This window comes from Gymnoscopelus braueri (genome assembly GCF_963280865.1).
Source record: "Gymnoscopelus braueri genome assembly, chromosome: 19".
Taxonomy (NCBI): Eukaryota; Metazoa; Chordata; class Actinopteri; order Myctophiformes; family Myctophidae; genus Gymnoscopelus; species Gymnoscopelus braueri.
The window spans coordinates 30,850,088-30,870,309 of record NC_137621.1 but is presented as its reverse complement, the minus strand read 5'-3'; the positions used below and the strand labels follow the sequence as shown (position 1 = coordinate 30,870,309).

General features: G+C 39.8%; 2 protein-coding genes across 5 annotated transcripts in view; both read right to left on the bottom strand.

The window, feature by feature from the left end:
* The window catches only part of slc25a21 (solute carrier family 25 member 21), a 116,924-nt gene extending 109,874 nt beyond the window's left edge, over positions 1–7,050 (bottom strand). Inside the window, exons 1-2 of the mRNA XM_080414014.1 lie at positions 6,917–7,050; positions 6,708–6,800 (exon numbers count right to left, since the gene is read on the bottom strand). Of these exons, the coding sequence (XP_080270140.1) occupies positions 6,708–6,777 (70 nt within the window). The 5' untranslated portion in view covers positions 6,778–6,800; positions 6,917–7,050. The remainder of the gene's footprint in view (positions 1–6,707; positions 6,801–6,916) is intronic.
* Positions 7,051–9,895: 2,845 nt separating this feature from the next.
* plekhh1 (pleckstrin homology domain containing, family H (with MyTH4 domain) member 1) overlaps positions 9,896–20,222 on the bottom strand; it is a 46,522-nt gene continuing 36,195 nt past the window's right edge. For all 4 annotated transcript variants that reach the window (XM_080414010.1, XM_080414011.1, XM_080414013.1 and 1 more), the window contains exons 20-30: positions 19,382–19,558; positions 18,683–18,780; positions 18,414–18,591; positions 17,663–17,818; positions 17,209–17,306; positions 16,825–16,966; positions 15,461–15,600; positions 14,860–14,989; positions 14,291–14,374; positions 12,622–12,768; positions 9,896–12,039 (exon numbers count right to left, since the gene is read on the bottom strand). In XM_080414010.1, coding sequence (XP_080270136.1) covers positions 11,884–12,039; positions 12,622–12,768; positions 14,291–14,374; positions 14,860–14,989; positions 15,461–15,600; positions 16,825–16,966; positions 17,209–17,306; positions 17,663–17,818; positions 18,414–18,591; positions 18,683–18,780; positions 19,382–19,558 — 1,506 coding nt within the window. In that variant the 3' untranslated portion in view covers positions 9,896–11,883. The remainder of the gene's footprint in view (positions 12,040–12,621; positions 12,769–14,290; positions 14,375–14,859; positions 14,990–15,460; positions 15,601–16,824; positions 16,967–17,208; positions 17,307–17,662; positions 17,819–18,413; positions 18,592–18,682; positions 18,781–19,381; positions 19,559–20,222) is intronic.

Sequence of the window (20,222 nt, the reverse complement as noted above, 5' to 3'; positions counted from 1 at the left end):
CACTGAGGTCATTCTACTGGGGGCAAAGTATTTTATGATTTTTGTTTTTTCAAGATTCAAGATTTTCTGCCCTGTGCCTGTTGAGTAACTGACATGGGACGCCTCCCAAAAGGTTACATCCAGGGTGAGGGTAGACACAAGCCCCCTCAGGTAGTGGTGGATGGATCGGTGCATGGTGCTAGGCTGGGTAGTGGTGGCTGAGTCGGTGCATGGGGCTAGGATAGGCGGTGGTGGGTGGGTCGGTACATGGGCTGAGTAGGCGTTAGTGGGTGGATTGATACATGGAGCTAGTGTAGTATTGTGGAATTCTGTATTTACTAGTAATTGTTGACGCAAACTGAGTCGGAGACACTTCACATTATAAGATAGTAGTTTATTAGAGAGTTAGGCTACTGCTTGTGTCACTGGACCAAGCTGTACTCTAGGCAGGGTATGGCGGTGGATTGGTGTGATGTGATTTCTTTGAAAGGACATACTGGATAAGGATTGAGGATTCTTCACTAACGGGTGGGAGCAGAGTGGCCTAGTAGTACATACAATACAGGCAAAACCCAGAAAAACAGGCGGCATTGCCAGAGTACACACAATACTCGTTCCTATTAAAATGACAGGAGGAGAACAGTTCTGACTGCGGACTTCATAATGAAAATGTATAAACTGTTTAAGTTACTTGCTTGTTTATGTCAATGGCTTTATTTCAGAACAGTATCAAATGAATCATACTCGGTCCATTTGTATGTTGCATTAAACACTGAACCAAGATACAGTGTGCTTACCAAACAAACAATAACACATTTGTTATGTCTGTGTTGTCTGCTAGCCATTCTGACTCAAACAATTACAATGTTGCCTTTCCCACTCACATATGACAAATTCACTTATAGTAACTACAACCCAGATCCTGTATTTCAATAACAATAGATGTATATGTATCTGTGCAGCACCCTGTATGAATCATGATACTCTGACAGTTTAGTGTTTCTGAAGGCTTCTGCATTGGTCTTTAAATATTGGCCCAAGAGACAAAACTTTAAACAACATATTTTTGAATTACTAAATATTTAGAGATACATATAGTTTTACTTTAAGATATTATGATTTTGTAATCAATACAATATTTTTGTACTGTACAAAATAATATCTAGGTCATCATTATATGGGAAGAAACATGCACATTTAATTCTACTTAGCCGTTAGTACTACTGCACATCAAAACAAGGCTTATTTGAATGGATTCCCTCAAATAGACAGTATGATGTCATTAAGTTATTCTCTAACTCATCATTAGTAGAACTGCTCCGCTTTCGTCTTTTTATGACATCAAAGATTACAGCCTTTCTTTAATGCGTAGTACTATAAAAGAAAGGCTTTTATAACATATGTGCCGTCATAAAAGAAAGACATCACAAGTGACGTTATTAATGTTCAATCACATTGTTTTTTAATTGTCAAAAGTTAATAGGAAGATCATGTTTGTATTCTGTTATTAGATTATAATTTTATTGTGTACCGTTTTTTCAAGAGCATGAATCATTTGGCATTCACACTTTAACATGTATTGTATATGCTCATCTCCAGACCCTGACAACATCGTTTTATGTACAGTAATGCAAATGTAGAGGAATATGTCAGGATGTGATTGTACAGAACAGAGGAAGCTATAAACGGAGTAAGCAAGTAAAACCATGACTGTGAAGTGTAATACATAATAATTACATGCAATACAATTATGAGATGAGTCATAATTGAGACTTTTCAACAAAATACTATGGTATAACGTTGTCAAGTCCTTTTTAAACCTCCATGAATCAAAGAGGGCGGTATTGCAAAGCATGCATGCATGCATGCGTACATGCTTTTTTCCACATGGCTGTCAATGTGATGTCATACAGCACAGGCAGATGGAAGGACCCAAACAGCTTTGTGCTCAATGGCAAAGGAAATACTACTCATCCTGTACTAGATGGTGCTTTTTCAGCTGGCCTAGGGATTCAAACCAACAACCTTCCAGACAGACAAGCCAGCTTCTCTAACTTGAAAGCCTCATAGAGTATTTATGATATATTATGATATATTGTACAATACAAGGCTCTGGAAATTTTGCTAAATGGTTTTAAATAAATAGAATGTCAACTTCAGCAAATAAAGCTTGTTTTACATCTGGAGTAAACAAAGTCCAAAACAATAGTCTTGCCTCTATACACACATTGCAAGGTAATTCAGACAGACAGACAGACAGACAGACAGACAGACAAATTCAGTCATACAGTAGCAGCACTGCAGTAGGCATGAAACGCAGGACAGACAGAGAAAGTACAAAAAAATAAAAAAGAAACAAGCAGTCAAGTAAATGTGTGTGTGTGTGTGTGTGTGTGTGTGTGTGTGTGTGTGTGTGTGTGTGTGTGTGTGTGTGTGTGTGTGTGTGTGTGTGTGTGTGTAAAGTGTTAACCAGCTACACAGTGGCAGTATGGATAACTATGTACAGTCAATCTACAGTGAATGCAATGGGGAATATACAATCTATCCACATTAAACATTACTTTTACAGCAGGCCTCTAATTATGATACCAGTGACCAGTGTACATCCCAGTAGTCTATGAGCAAAAGTGCCAGAGTCATGAGTAGGAGTCATTAATCCAAGGACAGAACAGACCGCATGGTGGTTTGGTTATGTACAGTAGCTCAATAAATTGATGATTGAAGAATGTTTGTCTTATAACCACAATATCTGGTTAAGAAACTTAAAGCAGTGGGTTTCTATTTCAGAAATAAGTTGTGCTTTTCTCCTGAGGCAAAAATACTTTACTAGTATTAGATTATGGTGATGTTTTATGTAGGAATGCCTGTTCCACCTCATTACACGTGTTGGACACTGCTTACCATGGTGTATTAAGATTTATTACCGGTTAAAGATCACTTTCCCATCATTGCATTCTGCATGCTAAAGTCAAGTGGCAGTCCCTGACTGACCACAAGCTGCTTTATACGGATACACCTTCATCTATAAAGAAAACATTGGTCAACTCCCTTTACCTTGGTTCATACTTCACCATCACATCAACCCCCTCTTACGATCACAGGACTATTTACATACCCAAAACTCGAAAAACTAGAGTTTGGGGAAATGGCTTTTGTGTACTCTGCTCCCTCTTCCTGGAATGGACTTCAATAAACTCTGAAACTGCAGGCTTTCATTACCATATCTGCTAAAGTTATAGACATGCTAATGTCTATAATAATGATACACGCTGAGGAAGGCTTGACGCCGAAACGCGTCTGTGTATGCTGTCCGTGCGTCTATGAATTAAAAGTTCCTGAAGGCTATTACTTTATTAATGTCTATAATATAAACCTTCTCTCCCTAGCAACCACCTTCCGGTCTAATTGGCCTCAATCCCTATCAATTGTCTTTCCTTTTCTTGTCTGTTTGTTGTATTTAAGATGACCAGGTCTTGCTTGAGAAAGAGATAAGTAAATAAAATTAATAAATGTCTTTATGCTATCACAATAATGTTTTCACATAGCTCTGGTCACTGGTATATTCCATAATGTGAGATTAAGATTCAATAACATTGTTTTTGTGCAAATGTTTATTAATATGTAATGTAATGTAACTGACTGGTTGATTGATATATACCTTTTTGCAATTAACGTATTTTCAGACACTAGGCATATACTGTAGATTTAGTTGAGAAAGGTGTTAAGTGTTACAATTTACACACTATATATTCATATCATTTATTTCTCACACAGCCAGTCCACAATCTAGCCATACCACATACATGCAGTTGCATGCTGTTCATAAAAGAGAGCTCTCTTATCATGTTTGTGTTAAATTATGACTACATGATTTTGACTCAATAACTATAATCTTAGTAGTATCTCAATTGGCTTGGTTGGCTCATGAAAACTAGTCATCATTTTTACTTAATTAACTCACAATTATGACTTGTATTGTGAATGGTATTGGGTGTGTATATATATCTACTAATTACAATTCAGTAAATATGATTTAGGCCCAGCTCTCATAGGTTTAGAATATAATTCATTGTGAGAGAGGAGGATGTTTCTATCTCGTCTCACACAAGTCCTTTCTCTCCACCACTCGCTCTCTCCTGGCAAACAGGAGTCGAGTGGACTACGTGTAGTCAGGTTCCACACTTGATATATACAGTATCAAGTGCAATGGTTTGAGAAACAAGGGGGCTTTGATAATTTTTCAACTTTTTACAGCTTATGAAAGTACAGAATGTAAGCTTTCAAATTATGTGTCATTCATTGAAATCCAGAAACTATTTGAAGAAGATATGCTTATTTGAATGTTGTTAAAGGGATATTTCACTTTCCAAAAAACTTTGGGTCATTTTATCGTCTACTCAGGCTTTTGTGAGCCCCCCAGACCGTTTTTAAATTGCTTGATTTAGTATTTAGATATTTGATAATCATTTTATCAGACACGCCCCCTTCCTATACCAACCCATTATAACTTCAAACTCCATTTTAACCTGTTAGATTCATCAAAAACACCCGTCCTTGTTTCTGCTGACTCACCCTGCCCTCCTAATACGTGAGGGGGGCGTGTTTTTTACTTTTTTCATTCATTATTATTATTTTGTTAATTGTATTTTTTTTTTTTCATTTTCCAAAAAGAATATTAAAAATAAATGAAAAAATCGAAAAAAACACGGCCCCCTCGCGTATTAGGAGGGCAGGGTGAGTCACCAGAACCACAATCTGGGAACCCAGATCCAACTGAAAATGAAAAACAGCGACCTCTGCTGTTTGTTCTATGTCTGTTGGCTCTGGGCGGAAGAAAACGTAACACCAGTGCGCAAGGAAACCGGGGTTTAGGTCTGCCTTCAGCTTTCACTTCCGGTGGGTGCCACTATGTTTTCATTCCCACTAACAATATTTCTACACGGAACACTAACACCACTTCTCCCAGAGAACATGGATCGTTTTGGTTATAAGCCCACTTGTTTCTATGATGAAAGAGTAAGTTAAAATGTGAATATCTTTCCGTGGTTTTGTCTGCTCCGCGGACGCTATTGTTAAATTAGTTTGGGTTTGTTTCGAGGGGGAAAGATCGACGGACATGTGAATCCCGCCCACTACATTTGATTGGGTAAAGCGCGGCCTGCTTCCTGATCTGAAGGCACTTGTAGCCAATGCGCACACGTTATGACGAACCTCCCCGACAGATTCCAACGCAGTGCAGAATCTGTTCTTGAGAGATTACCAGAACCAAGGACGGGTGTTTTCGATGAATCTACCATGTTAAAAATGGAGTTTGACGTTATAATGGGTTTGTATAGGAAGGGGGCGTGTCTGAAGAAATGAATATCAAATATCTAAAAATACTGAAACAAGCAACTTTAAAACGGTCTGGGGGGCTCACAAAAGCCTGAGTAGACGATAAAATGACCAAATTTTTTTTTGAAAGTGAAATATTCCTTTAAACCTCTAACCAAGAATCTGAGTAAAAGGCTCGCAAACTTTGTGAAGTTTTTCCACACTAGGCTACTGTCTGGCAGTCAGGTAAGAGGTATGAACAATGGCTTCTAAACTCCACCCCTAACCTATTGGTGGTGATATGTACTGCAGTAACTACGATTTGGTTCCGCTTTCCCCTGCGATTTAGTTTTTTTTTACTGATAAATTGGTTTAAAAGTGTTTCAACTGGTCAGCCAAATGAGGTATCGGCATATAACTTAAGTGATATTAAATGAATTGTATATCTGTTCTTGAGGTAATTGTTTATCCCCCCAAAATCACGAAGGCTAATTTGACCTTTGGGCAGTGGTGGCTTATCCAACGGGCTTGAGGTGCTGAAGCACAGGGCACCAACCTGGGGGGGGGGGCACCAAACGGCGTGAAGAAAAAGAAAAAGCGGCAAAAAACTGCAAAATTTAGAAGCAGACCCCCCTTTGACAAAACGCTTCCGGGGGGCACCGAACCGGGTCCAAGCACCGGGCACCACGAAGGGTTAATCCGCCCCTGCCTTTGGGATATACATAAATAAGTCGGTGTGTCCAAAAACGTAGTTACTGCACTTTGGCTTTGTAGGGCAGTGTAGCTGAAACCTGAGACCAATAGCCACACATTATCAGAAACTGCAATGTACATGTTGGCTTTGACATGTGTGGCTCCACCCTCCAGAAGGGTGCAAGGAACACAAAACACAGCTGTTTACTAACTAATTTAAACAATTCTAAAACGGATATGTTACAATGAGAAGGATCTCAAACATACAACACGTGACAATGTCCATACTTATTTAGTCAAATTGCAGGACTTCAAAATAATTGCCCACTTGTTTGCCTTTTCGCTGGACAGGGAGAGGGACACAGGGGTAAGCGGAACCAAACGTTGCGGGAATGTTTTCTGGAGGTTCCATTTACAGACACATTCCGGCAGGGAGCGACTCGAGGGTGATCATTAATAACATCAATAATGCTCGAGTGTTCGATGAACCGCCGCGGTTACCTTGTTCACATACAGCAGAGCACAGGAACCTTCTGAACTTACATCGCAACACTGTTGCCATAGTTAAACTTGAATTCAACGTGGGGGTGGATTCCCAAACGGACTCTTGTACTCTATTGGCTACTAACTATAGCCAGGCTACCTTCAGAACGTATTTACTTTACTATCACCTAGAACGTAATGATCAATATCATTTAACAACGGGTTAAAAAATAACGTACCTGCGGATCCGCCGGCCATTATCTGATGAGATGCTTCCCGTAGTAAACCTCCGGGTTTTTTGGTTGTCATGTTGGAACTTTCCAATGAGTTGCCTGTAAGCAGCAAACATTAAAAAAAACATCTAAACATTGGCACTACAAAGAAGTGGTATAGCGACACACGTATATAGTTCATAGTAAAGCATTGGTACTAAGGAATAAAAACCCACCCTGTCTTTCAATGAGTCAATGTGAAAGTGAGGTCTATATCTTGTGTCACTGGTTTAGACTACTTAGATCGGATATTAAGGGCAGCTGGTCGCTGTTCAGTCGCTGCCTCCACGCTGTGTAGAGAGTCGCAGCGATATCTTTCCGAGTGCTGTCTGTGGTACCAGTGTAGCAACGAGGCTGCTATGGTGTCAGTTACTCCAAAACAGCTGCTTCACAAAACTCGTGCTGTAAAGAGCAAGCAAACTATACATTAATGTAAATTCCCCAGAGAAATTGACCTGCAAGTGCGACAAAGCTCGACATGACCAGCATGTCAGACGCCTTCCAAACTATTTGAAATCACAATGTAAAACAATTAATAATATTAGTAATTAATTGTATACAAGTAGGCTACATATACAGACAGTATCTACTCAAAATAGAAAATATATGGTGTTGTATTATACGCCAACCCAAGGCCCACATTCTGAAATGTATCTGGATTTATAAAAATTGGCTACTAATTAACATTTTACATAAGCAAAGCATACATAGCTTTGAGCTGTATCCTGTCAGACCTGTCTGAGGATGAGACTGTTTGAATTGATTAGGTAAGGCCATTATGTAACAATATAGATTTGCATACATTTTGAACTTGTGAAAATGGGACATTCTGCATAATGAGTACTTTATACTTTTGGTACTTTAAGTACATTTTGATGCCAATACTTTTGTGCTTTTACTCAAGTACATTTTGAATTCCGCACTTTCACTTGTAACAGAGTAGCCATTTTCTACATTGCAGTATTGATACTTTTACTTAAGTAAAAAATGTGAATACTTTTTCCACCACTAGAGTAGGACATGCATGAGTGCACTCCTATAGGTCAAGATTGTGGATGGCTGGCTTGCAAGACTATAAGGTCAAGGCGTAAATTGATACGGTATCATGGTTGCTTAACTTAGTACTTCGTTCTTATTTGTGTGAGTAGGCGTAGGCATATACTCTAAATGATTTATATTTTCTTCTTCATAAACCTAATGTATACATGGGTAAAAAAAAGAAAAAGAAATCCATAGCCACATTGGCCAGTGGGGAATAGGAATTTCTTCTTAGAAATAGCCCATTGAAAATGAATGAACAGACCAAATAAAACTACTGAATTATATAGATAGAAATATCATAGGGGTATTAAACCTGATTCTTTAGCTACATATAGGCAAACTCATATCCCAATACCATAAACAGTCTTGCACAGATTTTCTTGGTCTGACATATACAGTAGGCCTAATCATGTAATGCAATACATTTGTGTTTATGCTCCAAGTAATGTAATTTCTTGAATACAGCTCTGCAAACTTCTTCAAATCTTTAGAGAGAAATGTGCCATTTTCAAACTAGTATACAATATTTAAATCTAAAACCGTTGTACCCAAATCTAATCTAAAGACCGGTGAAAATGTTCAGATAGTCAGTTGCATAGGAGGCTAAGGAAAAGTTTAGATTTAATATAGGTGAACATTTTGAAGATTTAAAAACATACATTTTATGTTTCTCTCTGACACACACACACACACACACACACAATACATTACACTCACCGCACGCACATACACACAAGCACACACACTGCCCTATAAGCTTAGTTTTCAAATCACTTTCACATATAAAGCCTGCAAAACTATGATAACAAATATAGTCAGCTATTAAATGAGGTTTTGGAACAAAACATTGCCTTAACTATCGCCAAGAAAACTATCCTTTTAAACTGGAAAACTAGAAATACAATAAACATTAAGCAATGGATAAATCTCCTCAAAGAACACGTATATCAATGGAACAAATTACATATTACACTCCAGCACCAAACCTCATACTTGAAAAAATGTAGGCCCCCTCTATCATCACATCAGCCTGTTAACTAGCTGCACCGACACACACACACACACACACACACACACACACACACACACACACACTGTGTGTGTGTGTGTGTGTGTGTGTGTGTGTGTGTGTGTGTGTGTGTGTGTGTGTGTGTGTGTGTGTGTGTGTGTGTGTGTGTGTGTGTGTGTGTGTGTGTGTGTTATTTAGACACTTTGACCTTGAATTGTGCGTGTATTAAATACAATCAAGTACTGGCACACACACATTTTGTGCTTTGCGTTAGGTATATGATGATAGACAGATGAGGACATTTGACATATCTTGATATAATAGGCTGTAATGCAAGAATATCTGTGATCTGACAATAACAGAAAAAGAACGAAAAAACAACAAGGTTTTGGAACAATGAGTGCATGTTGCCACACTGAAATCTTTAAATTAATATTCAAGGTGGATTAAAAATCTTATAAAGCATTATGGCTGGGCCACATTGCTCCATGGAAAAATTAGAGAAGTTATTTGTTTTTTTGACGAGCGATGGAGGTGCACACTGAGTCAGCATTGAGGCCTATAATGAGTATTTCATTTCATAAAAGAGCAGCTACGGAACAAGGGCTTCAGACAAACCATAAAAATGAATGATTTATAACGCGAATTTGGCAGGAAAATGCCATTACCACTTTGACCCGTTTGGACAGAAAGTCAAAGCTGCTTGCAACCCCCTAAACTCACACACTGGATACACCATGTATACAATATAACCAGCATCAAGTGTAAATCCATAATGTTATGATGTAATGAGTTAAAAAAAAGTTATGATGACAGTGTAAAACAAGTGTTCTTTTTCCCCATGAGACTAAATTGCATAACGGCGCGTTTCCTGGGTAAATTACACTCATTGGTGGAAACTTGTCTTCCAAAGGAAGTAATTCAGTATCTCAGTCAAGACTAGAAATGCAATTCTTTTTTTATTTAGACTGAAATACAAAAATAGATATTGAAACCAAGTATAAGTTCACCCATTGTTGTCTAATGATGAAAATGAAATATCAATACAAGTTTAGAATAGTTTGAGAAAGTAAAATAGAATCAAATGCAGACGATAATATTGTGCCAGCTATTTTATTGTCACACACATACAGTACACATCCACCGCTACAAACATTATTGCTCAAAACAATCTCTTTCACATATAAAAGTAACAAATATAGTCTGCTCTTAAATTATTCTGCTACATGAAGCAAACAGTCAAAAATCATGTAACTTTCTAAATATAACTGTGACAATTCTGGAAAACAATACCTTTAAGCAAAAGCCCCAAAATGCTGGAAATTAAATAAATAACTAAGAGGAAAATGACCAAGACAGTGGTTCTATCCAAACATTTCAAGTCATCAAAACATTTTGGTAGCTCTATTCTGTGTCCACTCGTAAAACACTTAAAATGTATTTTGAAAATAGCTGATCTACAAGCTCACAACCCATCCTGATACAGCGCGTTGTGAGCTTGTTGATCAGCTATTTTCGAAACATTTTATAAAATGCTGAATTATAATTATTATTTAATTATTTTAAAGTGGTTAATGCCTGTGAGTTCGACTTTTCTGTTGAAAAGGTAAGGCTTAGTGAGTGGTTGGTATTGTCAAAGGAATTATCACTTCTTTATCTACAGCAAATTAACAAAAAAAAACACACTAGTAATGTAAATATCACTACTAAACTTTCCTAGACACCTGCCATATTGGTTGTAGACTTTGAGCCAAATAGCCTTTGCAGATACATTTTTTAACCTACTAAAGTGCCAAACGGGTGTATAGTAGGCTACCACACCATCAGTTTGAGTGGCAGAAAAGTTTAGACAGTCAGAGGTAAGTAATATGAAAACCACTGTAGCGTAGTTGTGGTTGATAACTTTCAACTGATTTGTTGTGATGTGGTACTGGATACCCCGCTCAATTGTTACTCAGTAGGTTCAAACACATGCTAAGAATTGTCTGACAATTTGACCTGGATCTGGCTGCTTGCATGACTGTGACTAGATGCATAGATGATGGGAATGACACAATTAAGCCCATGATCATGGAACAGTTTTTCTTCAATGCTATGAAGACGACAATATACAAATAGATTAATATTAGATGCAGATTACATCTACAATTACAATTTACAATTACAATCTAATTGGAAAGTATGAAAAACTAGACACAGAATTTGTGTTAATGCACACTATGCTGTATCAGTGAATTTCAACAGGTCCCTTTCCGATAATACAGTACCGCTCAAGCATTATTTATGCTTCTGTGTCAAAATAACTAATTATTATTTGCTGAAAATCTAGTGTTTTCATTAAGCAACATGGTCATATGACAAAGTATAAAGTAGCAAATCCCCTTACATCAGGTAGTCTATGGAGGAGCACATACCAGTGATCAATCACAATGAATGACATAATGACGATGCCATGCGAAAGCCTCTAACTTCTAAGGGATATTTTCAACCACAGCCGTTCCATATTAAGTATGAAAGAGCATGAAAGCAACACATTTTTACTTTTTCATAGTAAAAAGGCTGAGGTCTGGAAGACTGGAATAGATGAACGCCAGGGCAAAGGCAAGACAGGGAGGTGTGGCCTGCTACTAAAATGACTTCTCGCCAAGTGGAAGTTCAAGAAGTGGCAGCCAGTCCTTGGCTCTCTGTTCTCTTTTAAATAACATTTTTCCAAGGCTTGATCTTTAAGGAAGAAAGTGATCTTCATGTACAGTAACAGAAGCAGAGTTGGATCACCCTTTTGTTGTAGAAATAAATACAGTCCAAATGAGAATTAATATCTCTGAATCTAAATCTTCATACATACCACAGATTCTGGAAAAATACAAAATAAAAAAAAGGAAAATGATTTCCCGTTTCCTCTTTAGCAAAATGTAAAAAAAACTCCTGTATGCAATGCATTGCACTCCAGGTGAATGAGGGTAAAACGATGCCGCATTCTTCTATACCGTCCGTGAGTGTTAACGAGTACGAGTCCTCTCCCTGTCATACCCTGTGGTTTAACAGTTTTACTGCCGCTAAGGTGCACCTTTAGGAGGTGGTCATTTATGCAGTTCACAGTAGTGTCGGGCCCTTGGTGGTGTAGTTCATGGAGGGGAAGTGCCGACTGTCTACGTCCCAGTGGCCCTGGGGCTGGTGGTGGGAGGCAGACGGCAGGATGGGGGTCCAGTGGTTGATGTAGCTCGCCATGAGTAAAGTCAATTCCAGGATCTGGGAAGGGGAAGGACAGGTAAGATCAAATTGGGGATAATAGCTTTGCCATTATTAATATTCGTTTCATTTGATTCTGGGGAGCTGGGAAATGCACACTTGGTCACACGGGATCTCTCAAAGCTGATGTGAAAACCTTTAGAATTGCAACTGAACTAGTGCTCAAACTTATTAGCACGTCCTTCTGTAGTAATGTGACTCTGTGCTAAGGCCCCTTTGAGATTGTCTGCAATATACAAGATCAACCTGCTTTCTCCATTAGCCCAAGGTAGTTGAGTGTAATCCTATTTCATGACGGTTCAATAAAGACAAAGTTAAAGTTAGCTTTTCTTTTGCTTATCTTCGTCAGTTATTAGAAAACCCTCATAACACTTCAGCAGTTTGAGAACTGATTTCACCAACCCATGGTTTACTTAACGCCTCAGTTGCTAATTCCTTAGATCATCTAGCCAAGTGATAAATAATGACCTGGACTAGCGTTGCAGAAAAGCGGAAACTTGGCTCAGCATTTGAAGGTCTGAGACTGTCCACAAATCAATCTCCGCCTGAACATTTGTCCAGATGTACAACAGGAAAGCTTACCTTAGGTTTGGCCATTGCAAACAGCAGCTTCTCCACACTCTTTTTCCCAACTCCTGGCTCCCTCTGCTGGCTCACGACCACCATGAAGTCGTCGCGGCATCCACCAAAGGTAATGACAGACTGATAGGAGTACGTGATCAGGGTGTGCTAAAAACCAAAGGATTTTCAGTGTGAAACATACAGTAGAAATGAAACGTGGAACAGTCAGTTTTTACTCTCGACCCAGAATAGACCATGTAATTCATGTCGGAAACCATTCTGGTGGTCTTTTTTTGTGTGTGTAAGGTACAAATTGAGTGCAAAGAAGCATAACATAATTTCCGATGATTTATTGTGAATTTCTTTCTCTTTTACCATAAGCGTTACATGAGAGCACATGAGTGAGGCTGACGCCAAACCGAGAAACGAAAATTAAGGAACACAAGCTGCCGAAAATTACAGAGCTCAAGCTAACGTTTATATGTTGGAACTGCTAGGTCCCTTGGGGTCAAGGGCGTTGAGTCAGTCATTGGTCATTTTTGCTTTCCTGTGGAGCTCTGGTGTTTCCAAACACCACAGCAGAAAAATCATTCCAGACCAGAGGGTCAACAAACCTCTGCAGCTGCGGCCTGGCCTGCAATCCAAACCTTTAGTTTTAAACCTGTGAATCCAGGGGCTTAACCAAAGCAAATTTCTAAATCATTTATTTAGAAAACTGATTTTCAGGTATGTTATATAGATGCACACCGTCTTCACTTGCTCAATAGAGAAAACTTGTATTATTAAAAAGGCAACGTTTCGGTCATGGACCTTCCTCAAGCATCAGATGACTGAGGAGCCAAGATTATTAGTTATTGTTAGACATTGTTTCCTGAGATGTAATGCCAGCTAGCCTACCAGCAAGCGATTCATAATCATCTCCGTTCATAATATAACTCACTGACGTGATTCCGAGGGTGAGCATGAGACCGACTGCATCCCAGATTTCTTTCTGATGGGTTTGATTGGCTGTCAGTGTTTCTGTCGTTCATAGAATCGTGCTGAAAGTGGTCCAAACGATATCGTTCACAGCTACAGTTATCGTTCAAGTTGTGGTATGGACTCTGCCATCCACTTGAATTAGAACTATTTTAACCAATTAAGACCTGAGGCCGATTCTACAAATGTCTTCTAAATCCTAACAGTTTTCTAAAAAACATATGTTGCTATAACAGTGGTGCTCAAACTTTTTGAGCACCAAAATTATATGTATTTGGCCGCAGACCCCATCACAAAATATTTTGTTCCAGGGACCCCCAGAAGCAAATATTTTAGTTAAAAATGTTTGTTTTAGAGAATATATATTCAAAGATTTGCACACATTTTCAAGATTAAAAACAAGCTCGTAGCGCGGCACGAAGTGACATGCTATGAGCTTGTATATCTAATATTTTTGAATAGCCAAAGTATAAAATAATGCTTTTTAGCTCAAGTCTAAAATGACACAGATGCTTTCCCGCCGGTAATGGGTTAAAATGACATATTAATAGTTATCGTTGTCATGCATGGCGTGAACAGAGTTTACCGATGGAACCAAATGGACCCGTGGTTCCATTTGGTTCCATTGGTAAACTCTCAGAGTTATGGGGGTCCTTGAAATTAAAAGGTTTGGGAGCCACTGGTGTAAACCGTTTCCCTGCTGTAGACTTACCATAGTGTAGTCCAGAACACACAATCCATCCTCATTGACAGCTAGCCACACCTGACACTGTTCAACAGGAGAGGGCGGGACCGGCTATGGACAGGAAGCACAAATAAAGTTAACCGCTTGAGCCCTATACACTTCGGCGTATGTCGAATAGCGAAGATAGCTTGATCTACAAGCTCACAAAGCGCTACATCACAACACATGAGTGAGTTAGTAGATAGGCTTTATTCGCTATAAAGAAAACCCACATTGGCCTATAATGACCTGCCCCCCATAGGGAAGCCAGGTTGAAAGTCAGTCATGCTAGCAAGGTTTACAACTTAAAATCATGTCTCACGTCTCTTTGAGTCCTGTTTTACAACATGATAGACATGCATGCAACCAGTCACGGCATGTCTTGAACTTGACAAAAGGAGAGTATTAATTTACTTGAATTCTTCAACTCCACTGCAATTACACAAGGTCAAAATTGAGCAGAGATACAGATAAAAACCATGAGAACAAGTCACAATGAGGCATATAATAAAACAAAGACAGGTTAGGAGTGAAAGGGAATCTATTTCAGCATTTACCTTAGCACTGAAGAGTTTAGCTCCAAATAGGGGCCACTTCCGAGCTACAGTTAGATATATTCTCACACACTCGGATGCACTGCATCCACGAAGCACAGACCACTTAGTGGCCAGACGTTCAGCAAGGTCCCTGAAATGGGGAAAAACAGAATATTTTGTCTTTAATCACGTGAACCCCATTCTGGGGGCGAACATTCAGAGAAAACAGCAGATCTATAAGCTCACAACGTGATTTTGAGGGTGAAAGTGTCACTGTAATTATTTGATTACATATTGTGTTTCTGGTAATTACATAGCATCACAACAAACAATAAAGATAAATTGCCCGTGGATGAGAATGTGACATATGAATGCTAAAGGCCTTTGCAGACAGGGTGCGATTAGTCCATCAGTTTTTACCGCATGCGAAAAGACGCACGAATCGAACTGGGTTCGATTGGAAAAAAAAACGCATCGCCGCATCGCAGCACGGTAAATTCGGAGCCGGTGTGCATGAGTTCATTGAGAACCATGTGTTAATTAAAAAAATTATATTGTCCGTTTCTTCCGTGCGAAAAATCGCACCCTGTCTGCAAAGGCCTTAACAGTGCATGTGTTTTACCTGAGCTGCTCATTACAGCAGTCCTGTTTGTAGCGTTTGGGATAGAAGCGCTCCAGCACCTGCAGGGGAACCAGCTGGGATTTAGGCTGAGGAGAAGCAGGAGAGGAGGCCGTCGGTCGCTCCAGATCACCGTGCTCAACCTGGGAATGGGACAGAGAGAAGGGAAGAAAATTATACTGGCTGATCTCAAGTCCAGAACAAGGCTGTCAATTACACAGTGGCACAGATGTCACTGTCTGTCGATGAGAAGGCACACGCACACGCGCGCGCACACACACACACACACACACACACAGTCACACACACACACACACACACACACACACACACACACACACACACACACACACACACACACACACACACACACACACACACACACACACACACACACACACACCTCACACATCGATGTGATGCAGTTTTAACATTTGTCTAGACTTTTTTCCAAAATGTTCCACTATAATTTAAAATAAGCCAGTTCTATAAAAGTGGTTGTCAATTTGATACTTAAAAGTTGGATTAACTAGTAAACAATGTGCAGTTTGTTCAATGTATACGGTCAGTTCACAGCAAGCCGTGTGCAGTAAACATTCACAAGCAGACTTTTAAGCTTAATCTATACTCCATTGCACAAGGGTGTCCCTTGCCAAAAAGTACAGATTGTTAGCTTGAAGATCTGTTCTTTCTGGCAAGTGACACTATCGTACCAGAAATTAGGCAGAAATGCACTGTATAAAGTATGTTTTTTTGAGTGAATGTGATGAGAAAGTGCTTCTGTAGGGCTGAGGGCTGTAGTTTTCTGCAGAGCAAACATGCATTCTATCCAGACAGTGTCATGTTGCTAACAACTCTGTTGCACTTTGATATACAATACTGGCATGCATTTGACGGTGTCTACTTGCTATCTTGTACCTCAGCTGCGGTACCTCAGTGGTAGATAATCAGCTATTAGACTGTGCAGAGATATGGCTAGAAAAAGTATCCACAGATGGTACGCTCTGCACTGTAAATAGTGCCTGCACTGTTTGTTAACCTCGCAGCGCTCTCGTAAAAAAAATTAATGCTAGACGAGATGAATGAGAGGCGAATGAGAGGTGGTCTTTATTATTTTGAAATGAGGTTATCATTTTGATTGTTATAGTTTCTTTTGCATGGCATGATTTTACTGTTTGGGATAATGCACTTAAAGTTTGGGAAATTAGGTTAGAGTTTCAGGAAATGCATCCAACGATTGAGGAAAAACTGTAACAGTGGAAGCTACTGTAACCTCACACTCAAAAGCGACCAAACACATTTTGAGAGTGAGGTAATAAATGTATTTGATTTGACTGCGCTTGTATCCTCAGATGACTTTTACCCACCTGAGCCATGAGGGCAGCTACCTCCAGAGCCAGCTCCTTGTTCACAGGGAAGTGTCCCTGGTGGACTTCGTCATTCACCTGGTAAGCCAGCAGGAGGCGCTCTCGCTCTGTCTCTCCCTTTGCGTGAGCCCGAAAACACAGCCTGCATGAAAAGATGGGTGGACAAGGACATACAGTATGAAGCAGTTTTTCAAACGATAAAATCTTAATAGACGTGACAGATAAAGTATGAAATAGAGACGAATAATAAGCAGAAGAATGCTTTCTTCTTCATGTTCAATCAATCAATCAGGCTTTAAGTGCATATTGCATTTCAAAGAGGTAATACATATGTGCAAGCCAGGACCTTCTGTTTTTATACAGATGTGTTTGGAGAAATCCTACCTGCTCTTGTACGTTAGACGGACAATTCTTGTCCCCTCATACTTCCCAGGGTGCAACTCTTTTAGGGCCTGCTCCCACTTGGAAATGACATCACAGATCTAGCACAAAGGAATAGGAAGTCAGAATTCAGAGATAGTGCACTTCAAAATGTAACTTATATTTTACACAAAAACTCCAGTCCCCACCCAATTGTTATGCGAATTAACTGTATATTCAGAGACCTTTTTCCTACACTTTCTGTTCATCAATTATAGTACACACAGGCACATCTTCACAATGTAGCTTTCACCTTGGAAATTTTTGATTTTCACAATTTTATAGTTAACAAAAAAGAATGTCACAATCGTCTAATTCTGAATGACAAAATGGCTTTACAGATATGCGGATGATGTTGCCTTTTGTTGCAACCATTCAAATATGCATCCAGATTCTGAACTTGCGGCTCTGCTTTCACCTTGGCAGAGGGTTGCAGGCAGTGCTCAGGGTCTTTGCCTGAAGGGTCGTCAGTGAAGAGAGCGAACCCAGACAGCTGAGGCTTCCTCATGCCCACCCTCTGGTTCAGAGTGTTGAGGAACTCCTCCACAGTTGTACACCCATCAAACCCCACCACCTGCGATGAAAGAAAGGACATTGTTCACCTGCACCTGTCTGCCAATACAGAAAGACTATGAGGTTGAAAATGCAACGTGAGAGAGATAAGGATAAGGTATAGTATAGTACTCACTATACTTGTATTGTGTAGTACTCAACATCATACTATACTCTTTGTGGGGAACTTTGATTTTGATCACTAGATTCTGATTTCTTGCCATGTGGAGAATCGTTTTAAAGAATTCTGTGCCTCCAGACTAGAATAAAGGTCCGATGGAATGCCGAACATTTCAGACAAACACATTGTTCTCTATTACCTATTGCACACCTACTCTGGAATTGCTGTCCGGCAAGTGGCTGCAACCGTGCATAATGTTGTCAACTGAACCCAGTTCGATTCCGGTGTTTTTCTGGATGCATTAAAAACTGATTGTCCAATAAAAAACATGCATTGCACTGTGTATGCAAGGGCCTTAAGCGAGTCAGATTACCCGAGTGATGTCACTCAGGTAATCTTCTCAGACTTTACCGCTGCAGACACTATTCCGGTGTCTAAAATCAGCAAAGCGTCCCATTAAGTCAAGTAAACAGTCGTGTACGTCTGTGTGTATTACCTGATAGGTGCTGTTCATGAAGTGAACAGGGATACTGAAGGGCAAGGAATGATGATATGGGTTCCTGAGCAGGATGGACACAATCTCCATACGAGACGGCTTAGCCTCCCTCTCCCCATTCTGTACGGTCCTCTCCACTGACCTCTGACAATATACTGCATACTTCCCAACCTCACTCCTAAAAGTACAAAAAAATTATACAGTGATTTACCCTAAAATTATTGGTTCATGCCTTCCAATATGCACCAGCCAATCAGCAATCAGCTCACCTTGGGTCAGCATTTCTCTGCAGGTATTGTCTCAAGTACCACAGGAAGTGCTGCTGGGGCAGGAAGAGAGCCACACATAGAGACAACAGCTGCCAGCACTGCACACAGAGAACAAGAGACATGGAAAACCCATCAATAAATGAATGAAGGAGCTACTCTTTCTCAGACACATGGAGTTGCTTTTCAGGTTCTAATGTCAGCTTAAATCGACAACTGGAGGGTAGTATAATTATATCTGTGCACTGTCAGAGTAACTCACTGACTCAGTCACTAAATGCTTGACTCAATAGAGGTCTCCCAGCTTTTGGTGATAAAACATGGTGGAAACAAAGTAAACTGCATTGCAGAACCAATCCAGAGTCTTTAGGGCGGTCCTTCAGATTGGGGCAGTCAGTGACAGGATTGGTTTACAAAGCAGTGAGCATGCATTTGCTAGCGGCCATTCTCGCCGCTGTACTAAATAAAGACGTATTGGTAAGCATGCAACAACTGTGGAACTCATATTATACATCTCTCAATATTTTTCAACTTAGCCCACCTCTTGTGTGTGTGTGTGTGTGTGTGTGTGTGTGTGTGTGTGTGTGTGTGTGTGTGTGTGTGTGTGTGTGTGTGTGTGTGTGTGTGTGTGTGTGTGTGTGTGTGTGTGTGTGTGTGTGTGTGTGTGTGTGTGTGTGTGTGTGTGGTTGAAACCAGTCTGACCTGTGTGAGGGAGTAATTGTTTGGCGTCCGTCGGTTTGTCTGTTTAATCAGCTGACAGTACATCTCATTCTGCAGCTCTGGGTGGGTCAGGCACACTTGCAATGCATTCTGGGCCAGCGATGTGTGGTAGTCGATTGATGGCGACTCCACCAGCACGTTGATGAACAGTTGACAGGACTGCAGAGGAGGACATAGTCAAAAACAGCTCAATAAAAATGACTTAATCTGTGTCATTCATAAGTGCAATGAAAAAGAAACGCACACCAGGAATTTGGGCGAGGTGCCGATCAGAGAACAATTATTAAACGAAGAAAAATGTATCACACACTGCAGCTCCATAGACAGCCTGGCCTTCTTCAAGAACAGAAGCAATATTCTGATTATGAAGAAGATTACCATCTATATACTGTATAGATGAGATATGTTCAGGTGATTGCGAATTGAGATTTCTCAGATTTGGCACAGTAAAACGTTACAATATGAAAACCTTCTGACATGGTTTGAAAAGAAAAACTTAACTGACCTACTGAGGAATTTGTTTGGTGAAAGGTCAAAGTTCAGAGAAATGTAAACGTGTTGAGTAGTGTAGATCAGTGGTTCCCAAACTTGGGGTCGGTCCCCAAATTCTTTTGGGGGGTCCCCAGTTTATTAGCTTAATGTGCAACATTAAGCTACTCAACTTAACGTTTTCTCACTCAACAGTCAACACTTAAAAAGTGTATACAGAAAAAGTGAACAGACCTACTGAGGTATTTGTTTGGTGAAAGGTCAAAGTTCAGAGGAATGTATATGTGTTAAGTGGTAAAACTTTTTTTGGGCTTGTTTTCATAGACCTGGCCAC